This window comes from Anolis sagrei, chromosome 8 (assembly GCF_037176765.1).
Source record: "Anolis sagrei isolate rAnoSag1 chromosome 8, rAnoSag1.mat, whole genome shotgun sequence".
NCBI lineage: Eukaryota > Metazoa > Chordata > Lepidosauria > Squamata > Dactyloidae > Anolis > Anolis sagrei.
In genome coordinates this window covers 160,770-177,500 of record NC_090028.1, presented here as the reverse complement: position 1 = coordinate 177,500, position 16,731 = coordinate 160,770, and the positions used below count along the sequence as shown (strand labels likewise).

At 48.4% G+C, this 16,731-nt stretch overlaps 1 protein-coding gene and 1 long non-coding RNA gene across 2 annotated transcripts in view; both read right to left on the bottom strand.

The window, feature by feature from the left end:
• The window catches only part of ATP6V0D1 (ATPase H+ transporting V0 subunit d1), a 22,392-nt gene extending 10,489 nt beyond the window's left edge, over positions 1 to 11,903 (bottom strand). The window contains exon 1 of the mRNA XM_060788034.2: positions 11,640 to 11,903. Coding sequence (XP_060644017.1) covers positions 11,640 to 11,775 — 136 coding nt within the window. The 5' untranslated portion in view covers positions 11,776 to 11,903. The remainder of the gene's footprint in view (positions 1 to 11,639) is intronic.
• A 1,345-nt stretch (positions 11,904 to 13,248) lies between these two features.
• On the bottom strand, positions 13,249 to 15,866 carry LOC132782856 (uncharacterized). The gene is made up of 3 exons (XR_010910261.1): positions 15,806 to 15,866; positions 14,668 to 14,841; positions 13,249 to 13,321 (listed from the first exon to the last, which is right to left on the bottom strand). It is a non-coding gene; the product is annotated as an uncharacterized lncRNA (long non-coding RNA).
• Between the last annotated feature and the right edge of the window lie 865 nt (positions 15,867 to 16,731).

The window sequence follows — 16,731 nt, the reverse complement described above, 5'->3', positions numbered from 1 at the left end:
CAGGTGAAATGTTGGGAGAAAAGGCTGCTAGAACACGGCCATAAAAACTCACACAACACCCTATTATTATTATTATTATTATTAGTAGTAGTAGTAGTAGTAGTAGTAGTATTAAGCTAGGGCAGGATGGCCATCAGTTGGGGGTGCTTTGATTGTGCTTTTCCAAAAGGAAGGGGGTTGGACTGGAGGAGTCTTCTATTATTATTATTATTATTATTATTATTATTATTATTATTGTTGTGACACAAAAACATAGTATGACATAGCATGCGAGATATATATGCTGGATTTCATATAATAATGATAATGACAATAATAATAATAATAATAATAATAATAATAATAATAATAATATTTTTTGTCGTGTCAGGAGCAACTTGAGAAACTGCAAGTCGCTTCTGGTGTGAGAGAATTGGCCATCTGCAAGGACGTTGCCCAGGGGACGCTGAATGTTTTGATGTTTTATCATCCTCGTTGGGAGGCTTCTCTCATGTCCTCGCATGAGGAGCTGGAGCTGATAGAGGGAGCTCATCCACGCTCTCCCCAGATTCGAACCTGCGATTTGTCGGCCTTCAGTCCTACCGGCACAGGGGTTTAACCCACTGCACCACCGGGGGCTCCTAATAATAATAATAATAATAATAATAATAATAATAATAATAATAAGCTAATAATAATATTGTCAAAAGTTTTTCAGATCCCCTGAAGATGCCACAGATACAGGTGAAATGTCCTCATTTCCTAAGGCAGGCATCCTCTAAGTTTAGGGAACTGGGAATGTTTAGCCTGAAGAAGAGAAGGCTGAGGGGAGACATGAGAGAGCCATGTATAAATATGTGAGAGGAAGCCACAGGGAGGAGGAGGGAGCAAGCTTGTTTTCTGCTTCCTTGGAGAGAGACTAGGACGCAATGGAACAATGGCTTCAAACTACAAGAGAGGAGATTCCACCTGAACATGAGGAAGAACTTCCTGACTGTGAGAGCCGTTCAGCAGTGGAACTCTCTGCCCTGGAGTGTGGTGGAGGCTCCTTCTTTGGGAGATTTTAAGCAGAGGCTGGATGGCCATCTGTCAGGGGTGCTTTGAATGCAATATTCCTGCTTCTTGGCAGAATGGGGCTGGACTGGATGGCCCATGAGGTCTCTTCCAACTCTTTGATTCTATGATTCTAAGTGCCGCCCTCCAGCTGATTGGACCTCCAACTCCCAGAAGCCCTAACGAGCTTGTTCAATTGTCAGGAATTCTGGGAGTTGAAGTCCCAAATAGCCGGGGGGGCCGTGGTTGGAGGATGCCTGGTCTTAAGGGAGCCAAGGGAAGAAGGGCCCTGCTGCGGAGGGAGGGCCAGCGCTGGTCTGAGGGCGGCCTCTGGCGGCAAGAGGGAGGAATGCATGGCCGGCCGGAAGGCTGACCATCAGAAGTGGGGGGTGGGGGGTCCTTCAGGACCAGGGCCAGAGTCTTTAGGAAAGGGGAGGTTTGAGCTGAAGAGTGAGGGAAGGCAGCCAGATCACTTGGAAGCCAAGGATCCCTCTAAGGAGGAGAAGGAGCTTTATTATTATTACTAATTATTATTATTATTCAGTTCTTGTGGGTTCTTTCGAGCTATATGGCCATGTTGTAGAGGCATTTCTCCTGACGTTTCGCCTGCATCTATGGCAAGCATCCTCAGAGGGAGTGAGGTCTGTTGGAACTGGGAAAAAAGGGGTTTATATATCCAGAGGTGGCCCTAGGTAATTTTCAAGAGTAAGCAAACAGTATTTTGGCGCCCCCCCCCCCCCAAACCAATCACTGATATATATTTTCTGTTCATCGTGGGAGTTCTGTGTGCCATATTGGGTTCAATTCCATCATTGGTGGAGTTCAGAATGCTCTTTGATTGTAGGTGAACTATACATCCCAGTAACTACACTTGCCGCACTTGCTCCCTTGCCTGGCCCGCTTTGGGTCCGGAGGCGTGCCGCCTGAAGACCCCGGCGTGTGCACCAAAAGTCACCTCTTCTCTTGACTTTCTCCTCAGCCATTGGGACCGAGAGAGAGAGAGAGAGAGAGGTGGAGATGCCCACCTTTCCTGAAGGTAGGCGCAAAATCAAAGGAGGGAGCGGAGGTGGGAGATACCTCCAGCCGGAGGGGCTCTCTCTCTCTCTCTTATTCTCTTGGTCCCAATGGCTGAAGAGAAAGTCAGGAGAAGAGGCGACTTTTGGTGCGCACACTGGGGTCTTCAGACACGCCTACGGACCCGAAGCGGGCCAGGCGCGGCGGCTCCACCCCTTGGCCCACCCGCGGATTGGGGAGAAGAGAGGAGGCGGGTGGGGCCTGTCATGGGAGCCGGTCATGGGGAAGGGATCGAACGCAGAGAACGATTGAGCGCCGGCTCTGCTCGCTCAGCTGGTGGCCGGGTGGAGCAGGAACGAGAGGGGCTAGGCGAGGCTCAAGGGCCCGGCCCCTTTGGGAAGAGGATCGCCCGGCAGCGAGGCAAGAAAGCCGAGGCTCCCCCCGGACTGCGAGGGCTGTTGTGAGCTGAGGGGGGGGGCGCTCCTCAAGTGGCGGTCGAGGGGCATTTAGAGAGGCGCCTCTGCGCCCCTGGCAAAAAAAAGGGTTCTGCGACCGCTTACTTCGCATAATGGACGAGCCGCCCCTGTATATATCTGTGGAATGACCAGGGTGAGACAAAGGGCTTTTGTAAGTTGTAAGATGTTATCCCTTTCAGAAGTCTTCAGCTTCTCACAATGCTGTGGTTTTTGCAAAATTTCTAAGCACCCTGTCATGCATTGCACAAAGCTGCAATGACACTTTTAATTATATCTGTTCCTCATAAGTTTCCCCCAATTTGCATTTCCCAGTTTCTTGCTTTACAGCCTTGGCGTCACTGGAGTGAATTTGTGTGCATAGTTCATTGTCTTGTTTACAAGACAAACCCAATCAGAAGGCTGCTATAAACCCAGTTCATTATTATTATTATTATTATTATTATTATTATTATTTATTTGTACCCCGCTAGCATCTCCCGAGGGACTCAATGCGGCTTACAAGGGCCAAGGCCTCAACACAACAACAACAGGCAATAACAATACAATGCAATGCAAATTAAAAACATAAGCAATAACAAAACATTACATTATTACGCAATAAAACCAGGGCCGGGCCAGTGATGGGTACAGGTTAAAAAGTGCTGGGTGTGGCAGGAGGTATGTTGGGATTCTGGGCAAGTGCCATGTGCAGAGAGTCTTAAGCTCTAATAAAGTGCTTCTGGGACGTAGTGCTGGAGGTTATCCTATCCTGGGAAGGCACATCGGAATAGCCAGGTCTTCAAGCTCTTCCTAAAGACTGCCAACGTGGGTGCTCGTCAAATGTCTTTGGGGAGGGTGTTCCAAAGTCAGGGGGCAACCACAGAGAAGGCCCTGTCCCTCGTCCTCACCAAATGCGCCTGCAACGCAGGTGGGATTGCGAGCAGGGCCTCTCCGGATGAACGGAGGGATTGTGTGGGTTCATATACAGAGATGCGGTCACGCAGGTAGGCGGGTCCCAAACTGTTTAGGGCTTTGTAGGTAAGCACCTGCACCTTGAATTGGGTCCGGAAAATGAACGGCAGCCAGTGGAGCTCCTTGAACAGGAGGGTTGACCTCTCTCCGTAAGGGGCGCCAGTTAACATCCTGGCTGCTGCCCGTTGGACCAGTTGGAACTTCTGAGCCGTTTTCAAGGGCAGCCCCACGTAGAGCGCATTACAGTAGTCCAATCTAGAGGTGACCAGGCATGGACCACCCCGGCCAGGTCAGCCTTAGCGAGGTACGGTCGCAGTTGGCGCACAAGTCTTAGTTGTGCAAAAGCCCTCCCGGACACCGCCGACGCCTGAGCCTCAAGCGTGAGCGATGAATCCAAGAGGACTCCCAAACTGCGGACCTGTGGCTTCAGGGGGAGTGTGACCCCGTCCAGCACAGGTTGCCACCCTATACCCCGGTCAGGTTTACGATTGACCAGCAGGACCTCTGTCTTGTCGGGATTGATCTTCAGCTTGTTCCTCCTCATCCAGAGAGACACAGCGGCCAGGCACTCGTCCAGCACCCCAGGGGGTTCCTTGGAGTTAGGTGGAAAAGAGTAGTAGAGTTGCGTGTCATCTGCGTAGAGGTGGCACCCAACTCCAAAACTCCGGATGACCTCTCCCAGCGGTTTCATGTAGATGTTAAAAAGCATGGGAGACAGAATAGAGCCTTGCGGGACCCCACAGGTCAAAGGCCAGGGGTCCGAGCAGGCATCTCCCAGCTTCACCATCTGGGATCGACCCTCCAGGAAGGAACGAAGCCACGACAGAACCGTACCTCCAAGGCCCATCCCAGAGAGTCGACCCAGAAGGAGGCCATGATCGATGGTATCGAAAGCCGCTGAGATGTCCAAGAGAACCAACAGAGTCACCCTCCCCCCGTCCAGCTCTCTACGGAGGTCATCCACCAAGGCGACCACGGCTGTCTCGGTGCTGTGACCAGGCCTGAAACCAGACTGTGACTGATCTAGGCAGTTGATGTCATCCAAAAAGCCCTGGAGCTGGGAGGCCACCACCCGCTCCAGCACCTTGCCCAGAAAAGGGAGGTTGGAGATCGGTCTGAAGTTGTTCAGCACTGTGGAGTCAAGGGAGACCTTTTTAAGAAGAGCTGGGAGGCTGAGAGAAAGGGACACCTATCTATCTATTATCTATATATACACACACATATACATATAATAATATATGTGTGTGTATATAATGTAACATATACATATAATGCGGGTGGTGGATTTCCAAGGCAGCTCCCACTTCCAGAGAGCCCTGTGACTCTGGAACACTCATAGGCCAATTTCAGCCCTCCAGGTATTTTGGACTTCAACTCCCAAAATTCCTAACAACCAGGCTATTAGGAATTGTGGGAGCTGAAGTCGAAAACACCTGGAGGGCCCAAGTTGGCCCATGCCTGCTCTGCACCAAACTGGGCACACAGAGACCAATTGGAAAAAACTAGAGGGGAGTGACGTTAGAGGTTGGGAGTTGTAGTTTATTTATTTATTTACTTTATTTATATACTGCTTTTCTCACCCAACTGACAATGGATCTTGACCATACTTGGAACACAGACCTAAATGGCCAACTCTGAATGCTGGTGGGGTTTGGGGGAAACAGACCTTGTATTTCGGGAGCTGTAGATCACTGTGCACCCAGCCAACAATGGATCTGGACCAAACTGGGCACACACAACAAACATGATCAACAGAACGCACTGGAGGGGTTTGGGGGGACTCGTCCAGGATGGTGGGAGTTGTTGTTGACCCTCCACCTATAGACCACTGTGACCCCCACGGATGACAGACCTGGACCAAACTTGGCACACACAATCCCCATGAGCAACAGAACATACTATGAACCATCTAGGTCTGTCAGATCGTCTGGGGAGGCCCTCCTCTTGGTCCCACTTGCTTTACAGATGCGATTGGCAGGAACGAGTGACAGGACCTTCTCAGCGGTGGCCCCTCGACCGTGGAACGCTCACCCTAGGTATATCAGGTCAGCCCCTTCCCTCTTAACATTTCGAAAAAGAGTCAAAACCTGGCCTTTTGAGCAAGCATTTGCAGATGCAGTGTGACAGGCTGTTCTAGATCCATGGAATGATTGGACGATGCAACTGTAAAATGATTTTAGTAACGAGACATTGAGGACTTGTGTTTTATTTTTTACTAGCTGTGCCCTGCCACGCGTTGCTGTGGCCTATAGTAAGAATTTTCAAAGTAGAGGTAGATATCTGAACGATTATCAAAGAGAGGTGCCTACCTATTCCTTCCCCCTTTTTCTTCCCTTTCTTCCTTCTCTACCTCTTTCTTTCATTCCTTCTTTCGCTCTTTGGTTCCATCCTTCCTTCTCTCTTTCCTTCCTTCACTCCCCTTCTCTACCTCTTTGTCTCCTTTCTTCCCTCCTTGTTTCCTTCCTTCTTTCCCTTTTTATTTCCTTGTCTCCTTCCTTCCTTCTTTATCCCTTTCCTACCTTTCCTTTTCCTTTCCTATTTTCTCTTTTTCCTTCTTTCGGTACCTCTTTCCTTCCTTCCTTCCTTCCTTCCTTCCTTCCTTCCTTCCTTCCTTCCTGTCTGTTCTCCCCCAATACCATGGTAGAGTCCCTTCTAATTCTATTCTATGAGTCTATTTAATATAGTAATATATAGTAACATTATATTATATAGTAGTATATATAAAAATAATACATATAATATATATGTATTATATAGAAATATATATAATAGTAATATATGAAGTATTGTTATGTGTGTGTGTGTATCACCAACCAGTGCAACTGCACTGCATCCTGTCAGATCCCCAAAATCTGGAGGAAAGCAAGAGTCATCGCCATCTTGAAGCCAGGCAAAGACCGTAATGACCCAAAAAGCTACAGACCAATCTCCCTGCTGTGCCACCTCTACAAAGTTCTGGAGAGACTTATTTTGCATAGAATTACGGAAAAAATAGACCCCTGTCTGATTCCACAGCAAGCTGGCTTCAGGAAAGGCAAAAGCTGCACATCGCAAGTGCTGAACCTGACTCAGGACATAGAAGATGGCTTTGAAAGGCAGATGATCACAGGAGCTGTCTTCAGAGACCTGTCAGCAACCTATGAGACTGTGAACCACCGCTGCCTCCTCCTCCTCATAGGAAACCTGATACAAAACAGGAGCTTCTTTGTTGAGTTCCAGGGCCAGAGAAGCAGATGGCGGAAACAGAAGAACGGCCTGCCTCAGGGGAGCGTGCTTGCTCCATCCATGGTCAACATCTACACAAATGACCAGCCACTGCCAGAAGGGACAGAGAGCTTCATCTATGCTGATGATCGTGCCATTACCACTCAAGGAGGGAGCTTTGAGATGGTTGAACAGAAGCTCTCCGAAGCTCTAGGTGCTCTGACTGCCTATTACAGGGAAAACCAGCTGATCCCTAATCCATCTCAAACACAGACATGTGCCTTTCGTCTCAAGAACAGACAAGCATCCTGAGCTCTGAGGATTATGACCTGGGAAGGAAGGAATCCCACGGGAGCATTGCAGCGCACCCAAATACCTGGGAGGAGTCCCTCTGGACCGTGCTCTGACCTACAAGAAGCACTGCCTGAACATCAAGCAAAAAGCGGGTGCTAGAAACAATATCATACGAAAGCTGACTGGCACAACCTGGGGATCACAACCAGACACAGTGAAGGCATCTGCCCTTGCGCTGTGCTACTCTGCTGCTGAGTACGCATGCCCAGTGTGGAACACATCTCACCACGCTAAAACAGTGGATGTGGCTCTTAATGAGACATGCCGCATTATCACGGGGTGCCTGCGCCTGACACCACTGGAGAAATTACACTGCTTAGCCGGTATTGCACCACCTGACATCCGCAGGGAAATAGCAGCCAATAGTGAAAGGAACAAGGCAGAGACATCTCCAGCTCATCCTCTGTTTGGGTATCAGCCAGCACGTCAACAACTGAAATCCAGACATAGTTTTCTACGATCTACAGAGACACTTGCCGGAACACCTCAGCAAGCGAGAGTCCAAAAGTGGCAGGCTCAAACCCAGAACCTCAACCAATGGCTGATACCAGATGAGAGACTCCCCCCTGGGCACACAGAGGACTCGGCGACTTGGAAGGCACTGAGCAAACTGCGCTCTGGCACCACGAGATGCAGAGCCAACCTCAAGAAATGGGGCCACAAAGTGGAATCCTCGACATGCGAGTGCGGAGAAGAGCACACCACTGACCACCTGCTGCAATGCACCCTGAGCCCTGCCACATGATGCACCAGGGAGGACCTTCTTGCAGCAACACCAGAAGCACTCCAAGGGGACAGAGACTGGTAAGAGGACATTTAATTAACTACCAAACTCACAAATTTTGTATTTTCTCTGTTTTTTTGCTTTGTTCTGTTACAAATGTAATATAATTGACTGGCTGTCCTGACATGAAATTAAAAAAAAACCAACCAGTGATCCAACATCCATCCATATATGTGTGTGTGTGTGTGCATGCGCACGCGCTTGGCTCTCAGTGCTGTAACGGCCGCTATTCCCTTGTGTAGATTTTTGGGGTTACTGCTGTTTCTTTGAGGGTTTTTTTTTTGAGTGGACATAAATTGGACTGTTAGGTGCCGTGTGTCCAAATTTGGTATCAATTCCCCCAGTGGTTTTTGAGTTCTGATGGTATCACAAACAAACATTACATTTTTATGTATATAGATTGCTTCTATTGTTTTGTGGTTTACATTATATGTTAATGTTTTAATTATATTTTATGTTATTGGGGGCACTGAATTTTGCCGTTTGTGAACCTCCCTGAGTCGCCTCCGGGATGAGACAGGCGGTGTATAAATATGGTAAATAAAAAAATAAATTTGGGAGAATGACCCAGTATGATGGGAGTTGCAGTTCACGTTGCATCCAGCAACCACTGTGATCCCCACCTATGACAGATCTGGACAAAATGTGGCGCACACACACTCACCCAACATGGCCAACTTTAAGTATTGGTGAGGTTTGAGGCAGTTAACCCGGCATAATGTAAATTGTAGTCCACCCACATCCTTCCTTATGCCTTTCCTGAATGGCGCCATTCATCTTGACTTCGTCTAAATATATAATCTTGCAGATTACCTAATATCTAACCCGGGCATCGCTGGGTGCTTAAGTGAGTGTTTCAATATTTGAATGGAAGCCACACTGAGGAGGAGGAGGAGAGCGGGGGCTTGATTGTGCATTTCCTGCATAATGTTGGAAGGAGGCTGGACTGGATTGCCTTTGGGGTCCCTTTTAACCCTTATGAGTCATACAATATAGTACTAATAATATAATATTAATTACAGATTATAGATTACATATAATATTACAGTATTGAGTCATAGTACAAGATAGTACTATATAATGTTAATATAGTGCTATGTTATAGTCCACGCTCTTGTTACATCCCAAATAGATTACTGCAACACACTCTATGTGAGTTGCCTTTGAAGACTGTTTGGAAACTCCAACTAGTCCTAACTAGTCAGGGGAGGCCCTCCTTTCGCCCCTACCAATCTCACAGGCTTGTCTTGTGGGCACAAGGGAGAGGGCCTTCTCCTCTGTGGCCCCCCGACTTTGGAACTCTTTACCTGGAGAGATCAGGAAAGCCCCTTCACTAGAAACGTTCAAAAAGGACCTTAAAACCCGGCTCTTCCGCTGCGCCTTTGGCGAGTAGCTGCACATGACATTTTGCACCTCTCAACGTTTTTTGCTACTGGAGCTCGTGCCCTCCAAATGGAAAGTTTAGCCTCACAACTCTGTGTGTTTTATGAATTCCCCGTAAATATCCTGCTCCTATTTTATCTCATTGTTGTTGTTGTTCATTCGTTCAGTCGTCTCCGACTCTTCGTGACCTCATGGACCAGCCCACGCCAGAGCTCCCTGTCGGCCGTCACCACCCCCAGCTCCTTCAAGGTCAGTCCAGTCTCTTCAAGGATGCCATCCATCCATCTTGCCCTTGGTCGGCCCCTCTTCCTTTTGCCTTCCACTTTCCCCAGCATAATTGTCTTCTCTAGGCTTTCCTGTCTCCTCATGATGTGGCCAAAGTACTTCAACTTTGTCTCTAGTATCTTTCCCTCCAGTGAGCAGTCGGGCTTTATTTCCTGGAGGATGGACTGGTTGGATCTTCTCGCAGTCCAAGGCACTCTCAGTACTTTCCTCCAGCACCACAGCTCAAAAGCATCGATCTTCCTTCGCTCAGCCTTCCCTAAGGTCCAGCTCTCACATCCGTAGGTGACTACAGGGAATACCATGGCTTTGACTAGGCGGATCTTTGTTGCCAGTCTGATGTCTCTACTCTTCACTATTTTATCGAGACTGGACATTGCTCTCCTCCCAAGAAGTAAGCGTCTTCTGATTTCCTGGCCACAGTCTGCATCTGCAGTCATCTTTGCACCTAGAAATACAAAGTCTGTCACGGCCTCCACGGTTTCTCCCTCTATTTTCCAGTTGTCAATCATTCTTGTTGCCATAATCTTGGTTTTTTTGACGTTTAGCTGCAACCCGGCTTTTGCGCTTTCTTCTTTCACCTTGATTAGAAGGCTCCTCAGCTCCTCCTCGCTTTCGGCCATCAGAGTGGTGTCATCTGCATATCTGAGGTTGTTAATGTTTCTTCCAGCAATTTTCACCCCAGCTTTGCATTCATCCAGCCCCGCACATCGCATGATGTGTTCTGCATACAAGTTAAAAAGGTTGGGTGAGAGGATGCAGCCTTGCCGTACGCCTTTCCCAATCTTGAACCAGTCTGTTGTTCCTTGGTCAGTTCTTACTGTTGCTTCTTGGTCCTTGGACAGATTCCTCAGGAGAGAGACAAGGTGGCTTGGGATGCCCATCCCACCAAGAACTTGCCACAATTTATTATGATCCACACAGTCAAAGGCTTTAGAATAGTCAATGAAGCAGAAGTAGATGTTTTCTGAAACTCCCTGCCTTTATCTCATTACAGTCTTTTAATTGTTTTATCCTTTACATGTGGCCCGCCCATTGTTGTCATTTTGCCCCGGTGGTCTATTATTATTATTATTATTATTATTAAATGTGTATATTATTATTATTATTTATTTTATTTTATTTATTAATATTATATGTGTATATAACTTCGCTCTGAGTAAATTATTTTATTTATTTATTATATGTGTATATAATAATAATTATTTATTTATTTATTTTAGTTATTATTATATGTGTATATAACTTTGCTCTGAAGAAATTATTTTATTATTATTATTATTATATGTGTGTATAACTTCGCTCTGAGTTAATTATTTTATTTATTTATTATTATTATTATATGTGTATATAATTATTATTATTTATTTATTTTATTTATTATTATATGTGTGTATAACTTTGCTCTGAGTAAATTATTTTATTTATTTATTATATGTGTTTATAATAATTATTATTATTTATTTATTTTAGTCATTATTATATGTGTATATAACTTTGCTCTGAGTAAATTATTTTAATTGTTTATTATTATTATATGTGTATATAATTATTATTATTATTATTATTTATTTTATTTATTAATATTATATGTGTATATAACTTCGCTCTGAGTAAATTATTTTATTTATTTATTTATTATATGTGTATATAACTTTGCTCTGAATAAATTATTTTATTTATTATTATTATTATTATTATTATTATTATTATATGTGTGTATAACTTCGCTCTGAGTAAATTATTTTATTTATTTATTATTATTATATGTGTATATAATTATTATTATTTTATTTATTATTTATTTATTTATTTACGGCATTTCCATGCCGCCCTTCACACCCTTACAAGGTATATGTCCATGTGGTTGTTGTTGTGGTTCATTCGTTCAGTGGTCTCCGCCTCTCCGTGACCTCCTGGGCCAGCCCACGCCAGAGCTCCCTGTCGGCCGTCAACACCAAGGGCAGGGTTCTGAGCAGAGTGGGGAGGGCCATCTTCCCCTTTCAAAGGGGAAGGAAGAGCCTCTGGATGAGGAAGCCCTTCTCCTTCCTTCCTTCCTCCTTCTGGGCTGGCCTAGTGTTGTCTAGGAGCCTGTGGCGATGACGTCTCCATGGCAACCCCTCTCCCCGCTCTCCCCCCTCCCCCCCCTCGGGGCTGACCTTCGAGGCTCTCGCACTGGACGAGGTTGAGGTAGTCCGCCTGGGAGAGGACGCCGGCCTTGAAGCCCCGCACCAGCCCCTCCAGGTACCCGCCGTCCACGTTGAAGTACAGCTCCGGAAGGCACGACAGCAGCATGGTGGCGGCAGGAGGCAGGGACGGGACCCAGAGAGGGAACCGAGAGAGAGAGGGAACCAGGCGGCGGCGGCGTCTCCGGGAAAGAAGCGGCGGCGGCGGGGGCACGTGACCAGCCCGTCACCTGACAACCAGGAACACTTCCTTCCGCTTCCTTCCAGCGCCCTCTGTCGGAGGAACGGGCCTCCCCCAAAAGCCGCGCCCTGATTGGCTCGCCGGGACAGGGAAAAGAAGGAGGAGGAGGGGCTTCTTCTCCTTTCTCCGCCTGGACTGGGAAAGATCTCGGCGAGGCTCCGCCCAGATTGCCAAAAGCGGCGCCACGATTGGTTGGGCAGGAAAAGGGGCGGGGCGTCTTCTCCTTTCGCCTCAGGGACTGAGAACTCTCTCGGAGGGGCTCCGCCCACGTTTCCAGGAGCGGTTCTGTGATTGGGCGGCGTGAGCGAAAGGGGGCGGGGCTTCTTTCCCATTAGTGGAGGGATAAATAGTGAGCGAGAGAGAGGGTAAGGCTATCTCTCATCCGGGTCCTCGCCCTCCTCGCCGTGATTGGTCCGGCAGGGTCAGAAAGGGGGCGGGACTTCCAGGAACGGTGCTGTGATTGGGTGGCGGGAGCGAAAGGGGGCGTGGCTTCTTTCCCATTGGTGGAGCGATAAATAGTGAGCGAGTGAGAGGATAAAACTCTCTGTCATCCGGGTTCTCTTCCTCCTCGCCGTGATTGGCCGGAAAGGGGGCGGGACTTCTTTCTCATTGGTTGAGCGATAAAGAGTGAGTGAGGGAGAGGGTAAGCCTATCTCTCATCCGGGTTCTCGCCCTCCTCTCCGTGATTGGTCCGGCGGGGTCGGAAAGTGGGCGGGACTTCTTTCCTATTGGTGGAGCGACCAAATAGAGAGCGAGATCGGGGGAGCCTTCCTGTCATCCGGGTCCTCCCTCCCTCCCTCCCCCCTCCCTCCCCCTGAGGGCGGCACACAAAATCACCCGGAAGCAGCAGCATCTGTTTTGCGAGCGAAGGCGCTTTGTTGACAGCCAGAATAGGGGAGGGGGAGTGAGGGGGCGTGGTTTGGGGGGGCTAGTTCCTCCCGCAGGGGAAGGAGGCCCCGCCCCCGTTCCCGTCTGCGCCTGCGCGGGCCCCGAAGCGGCGGCAGAAGCAGTTGGAGTTGAAGAGGCGGCAGTAGCAGGCCGCGCACGGGTCGCAGCACGGGAGGCGACGCCCCACGCACGACTCGTGCACGCGCACGCACCGGCGCCCCCCGGCGGCCGAGAGGGGAGGGAGGGCCGCGGAGGAGGAGGAGGAGGAGGAGGAGCGGGGCGCCCGCGGGGGGGGAGGAGGGGGGAGGAGGAGCAGCACCGGAGGAGGAGGAGGGGGGGGCAGCACCTGCGGGGAGAAAGAGAGAGAAGGGAGGCAAGGTCAGGGCAGAATGTCACAATGGATGGGAACGCCCCTTCAGGAGCGGGGGGGGGGGCTGTTCTGACCTTACCTGAGGGGGGGCCATGAGGAGGGCGCCTGCCCCTTCTTGGCCCGCTTCCTCTTCCTCCAGCGCCAGAAGGGCCAGCTCTGAGGGGGAGGAGGAGAAGGGGGAAAGACACCATCACACAAGGACAGGATTTCAAGATCCAACTGCACACACTCCGTGGTCAAGGGGGTCCCAATGGTGATCGGCACACTGGGTGCACTGCCTCAAGACCTTGGCCTGCACTTAAACACAATCGGCCCTGACCAAGTTACCAGCTGCAAAAGGCCACCTGACTGGGATCTGTACACATTATTTGCCAATACATCACATAGTTCTAGACACTTGGGAAGGGTCCAATGTGTGATCCAATACGATAACCAGCAGAGTGATCTAGTCTGCTGTGGACTCATCTTGTGTTTCTAATAATAATAATAATAATAATAGTAATAATAATATAGCAACAATAACAAAATAATAATATTAAGCCAGTCAAGGTGGTCCCACTAGTGGTCGGCACACTGGGTGCATTGCCTCAAGACCTTGGCCTGCACTTAAACACAATCAGCACTGACCAAACCACCTGTCACATGCAAAAGGCCACCTTACTGGGATCTGCATGCATTATTTGCCAATACATCACACAGTCCGAGGCACTTGGGAAGGTCCAATGTGTGAATCAATACAACAGCCAGCAGAGTGATCCTGTTTGGTGTGTACCAATCTTGTTGTGTTTGAAATAATAATAATAATAGTACTAGACACTTGGGAAGTGTGTGACGTGTGATCCAATACAACAGCCAGCAGAGTGTCTGCTGTGGAATCGTCTTGTTGTGTTTCTAAAAATAATAATAATAATAATAATAATAATCCTAGGCACTTGGGAAGTATCCAATGTGTAATCCAATACAACTGCCAGCGGAGTGTCTGCTGTTGACTCACCTCGTTGTGTTTCAAATAATAATAATAATAATAATAATAGTGCTAGGCACTTGGCAAGGGTCCGACGTGTGATCCAATACAACAGCCAGCAGAGTGTCTGCCATGGACTCATCTTGTTGTGTTTGAAATAATGATGATAATCATAATAATCATAATAATAATACATCACACAGTCCTAGATACTTGGGAAGTGTCCGACGTGTGACCCAATTCAACAGCCATCAGAGTGTCAGTGTGAACTTATCTTGTTGTTTTTCAAATAATAACAACAACAACAATAATACATCACACAGTCCTAGGCACTTGGGAACTGTCCAACGTGTGATCCAATACAACAGCCATCAGAGTGTCTGCTGTGGACTCATCTTGTTGTTTTTCAAATAATAATAATAATAATAATAATAATAACTGTATTTTTGTACCCTGCTTCCACCTCCCCGAAGGGGCTTGTAGGGCTTACATGGGGACAAGCCTGAGATTCAACATGATTAAAAAAAACAACACTGACCTAGGGGGTCTTCGTCCTCTTCCAGGGCCAGGGCCCCTCGGGGGTCAAGGCCGTGGGGGGAGGAAGAGGAAGAGGAGGCCAGGCCCAGCGGAGGGGGCAGGGGCCACAGCAGCAGCCATAGCAGCGTTGTCATCGGCAGCATGGTGGTCCCGGCACAGAGCTGGCGAGGAAACCCTGCAAGAGAGAAGACAGAGAGCCTGTAAAGGCCATCCAGTCCCACCCCACCCCCTTTCTGCTGTGCAGGGAAAGCACAATTAAAGCCCTCTCGACAGGTGGCCAGCCAATCCTCCTAGGTATTGGATAGGTCCATAAAGATAGACAGTCCCAGGATCAAAGACTCCTAGGGGTCCCCAAAGGCTATGCAGCCTGACCCCCTTCTTTCTGTTTTGCAGGGAAAGCACAATTAAAGCCCTCTCGACAGGTGGCCACCTGGCTCTTAATTAATTATTGTTATTATAGAGTTGGAAGAGACCCCAGGGATGCTGCATCATAGAGTCAGAGCATTAAGGAGCCCTCTAAAGGACATCTAGTCAAATCTCCTTTCTGCTTTGTAGGGAAAACACAATTAAAGCCCTCCCGACAGATGCCCCCCACCAGCCCCTGCTTGATAATAATTATTGTTATAGAATCCTAGAGTTGGACAAGACCCCATGGACGCTGCATGATAGAGAATCAGAGCACCAGAGAGACCTCTAAAGGCCATTCAGTCCAACCCCCTTCTTTCTGCTTTGCAGGGAAAACACAATTCAAGCACCCCCGACAGACGGCCACCCCAACTCTCCAAGGTACTGGATAGGTTCCTGAAGAGATAGGGATCCAGGGTGAAAGGCTCCTGCAGTTGGAAGGCGCCATCCAGTCCTACTGCTTTCTTTCTGCCTTTAGGCAGGAAAAGCACCATCAAAGCCCTCCCAACAGATGGCCACCCAGCCTCATAGATACTCTCAAGTTCATCCACAAGAAGGGTCAGAGTTGGAAGGGACCCTTAAAGGCTGTCCAGTCCGACCCCCTTCTTTCTGCCTTCATGCAGGGAAGGCACAATGAAAGCAGCCTGACAGATGGCCATCCAGCTTATGCTTCAAAGCCTCCAAAGGCTTTGAAAAGGTCTCTCAAGGCGCAGAGTGATCCCCTGAAACTTTACCTGGAGGTGCAAGAGACAGGTGCTGGCTCCCTGCCTTCTTCCTTCTTTCCTCCGGGCCTCCTCGCAGGGGGCTTATATGGGCATCCCCCCTCACTCTGTGGAGTGGCCACGTGACCAGAGGGGGGGGCTTCAGGAGAGGGAGGGGCTGTCTGGTGGGCCCACCATCCCACAGCATTCAGCCATGGCACTTAAATTGCTGCTCAACTGCGTCAATTCTGCACTGTAGATCAGACATGGCCCGACTTCGGCCATCCTTCCAGGTGTTTCGGAATCCAACTCTCATCATTCCTAAATAGGCTGATAGGAATTGTGGAAATTGAAGTCCAAAACAGCTGGAGGGCCAAAGTTGGCCCATGCCTGGTGTAGATGCACCCTTGGAAACTAGAGCAGGGAAAGTTACTAGCTGAAAGTTACTGTTATTTTATGACTGCTTTTATTCCCCTTTTATTATTATTCTGATGATGTTGTTGTTTGTTGTTTATGTTTTGATTTCATTTCTGTATTATGTTGTCCGGGCTTAGCCACATGTAAGCCGCTCTGAGTCCCCATTGGGGAGATGGTGGCGGGGTAGAAATAAAGTTGATGATGATGATTAATACATGGTGAGTTTGCAGACAACACCAAATGGGGAGGGATAGCCAATACTCCAGAGGACAGGAGCAGGATTCAAAACGATCTTGACAGATTAGAGAGATGAAGGGCCAAAACTCACACAATGAAGTTCAACAGGGACAAATGCAAGAGACTCCACTTTGGCAGGAAAAACGAAATGCAAAGATACAGAATAGGGGACGATGAGGCCTGGCTCGAGAGCAGGAAGTGTGAAAAAGATCTTGGAGTCCTCGTGGACAGGAAGTTAAACATGAGCCAGGAATGTGATGTGGCGGCAAAAAAAGTCAGTGGGATTCTGGCCTGCATCAATAGGA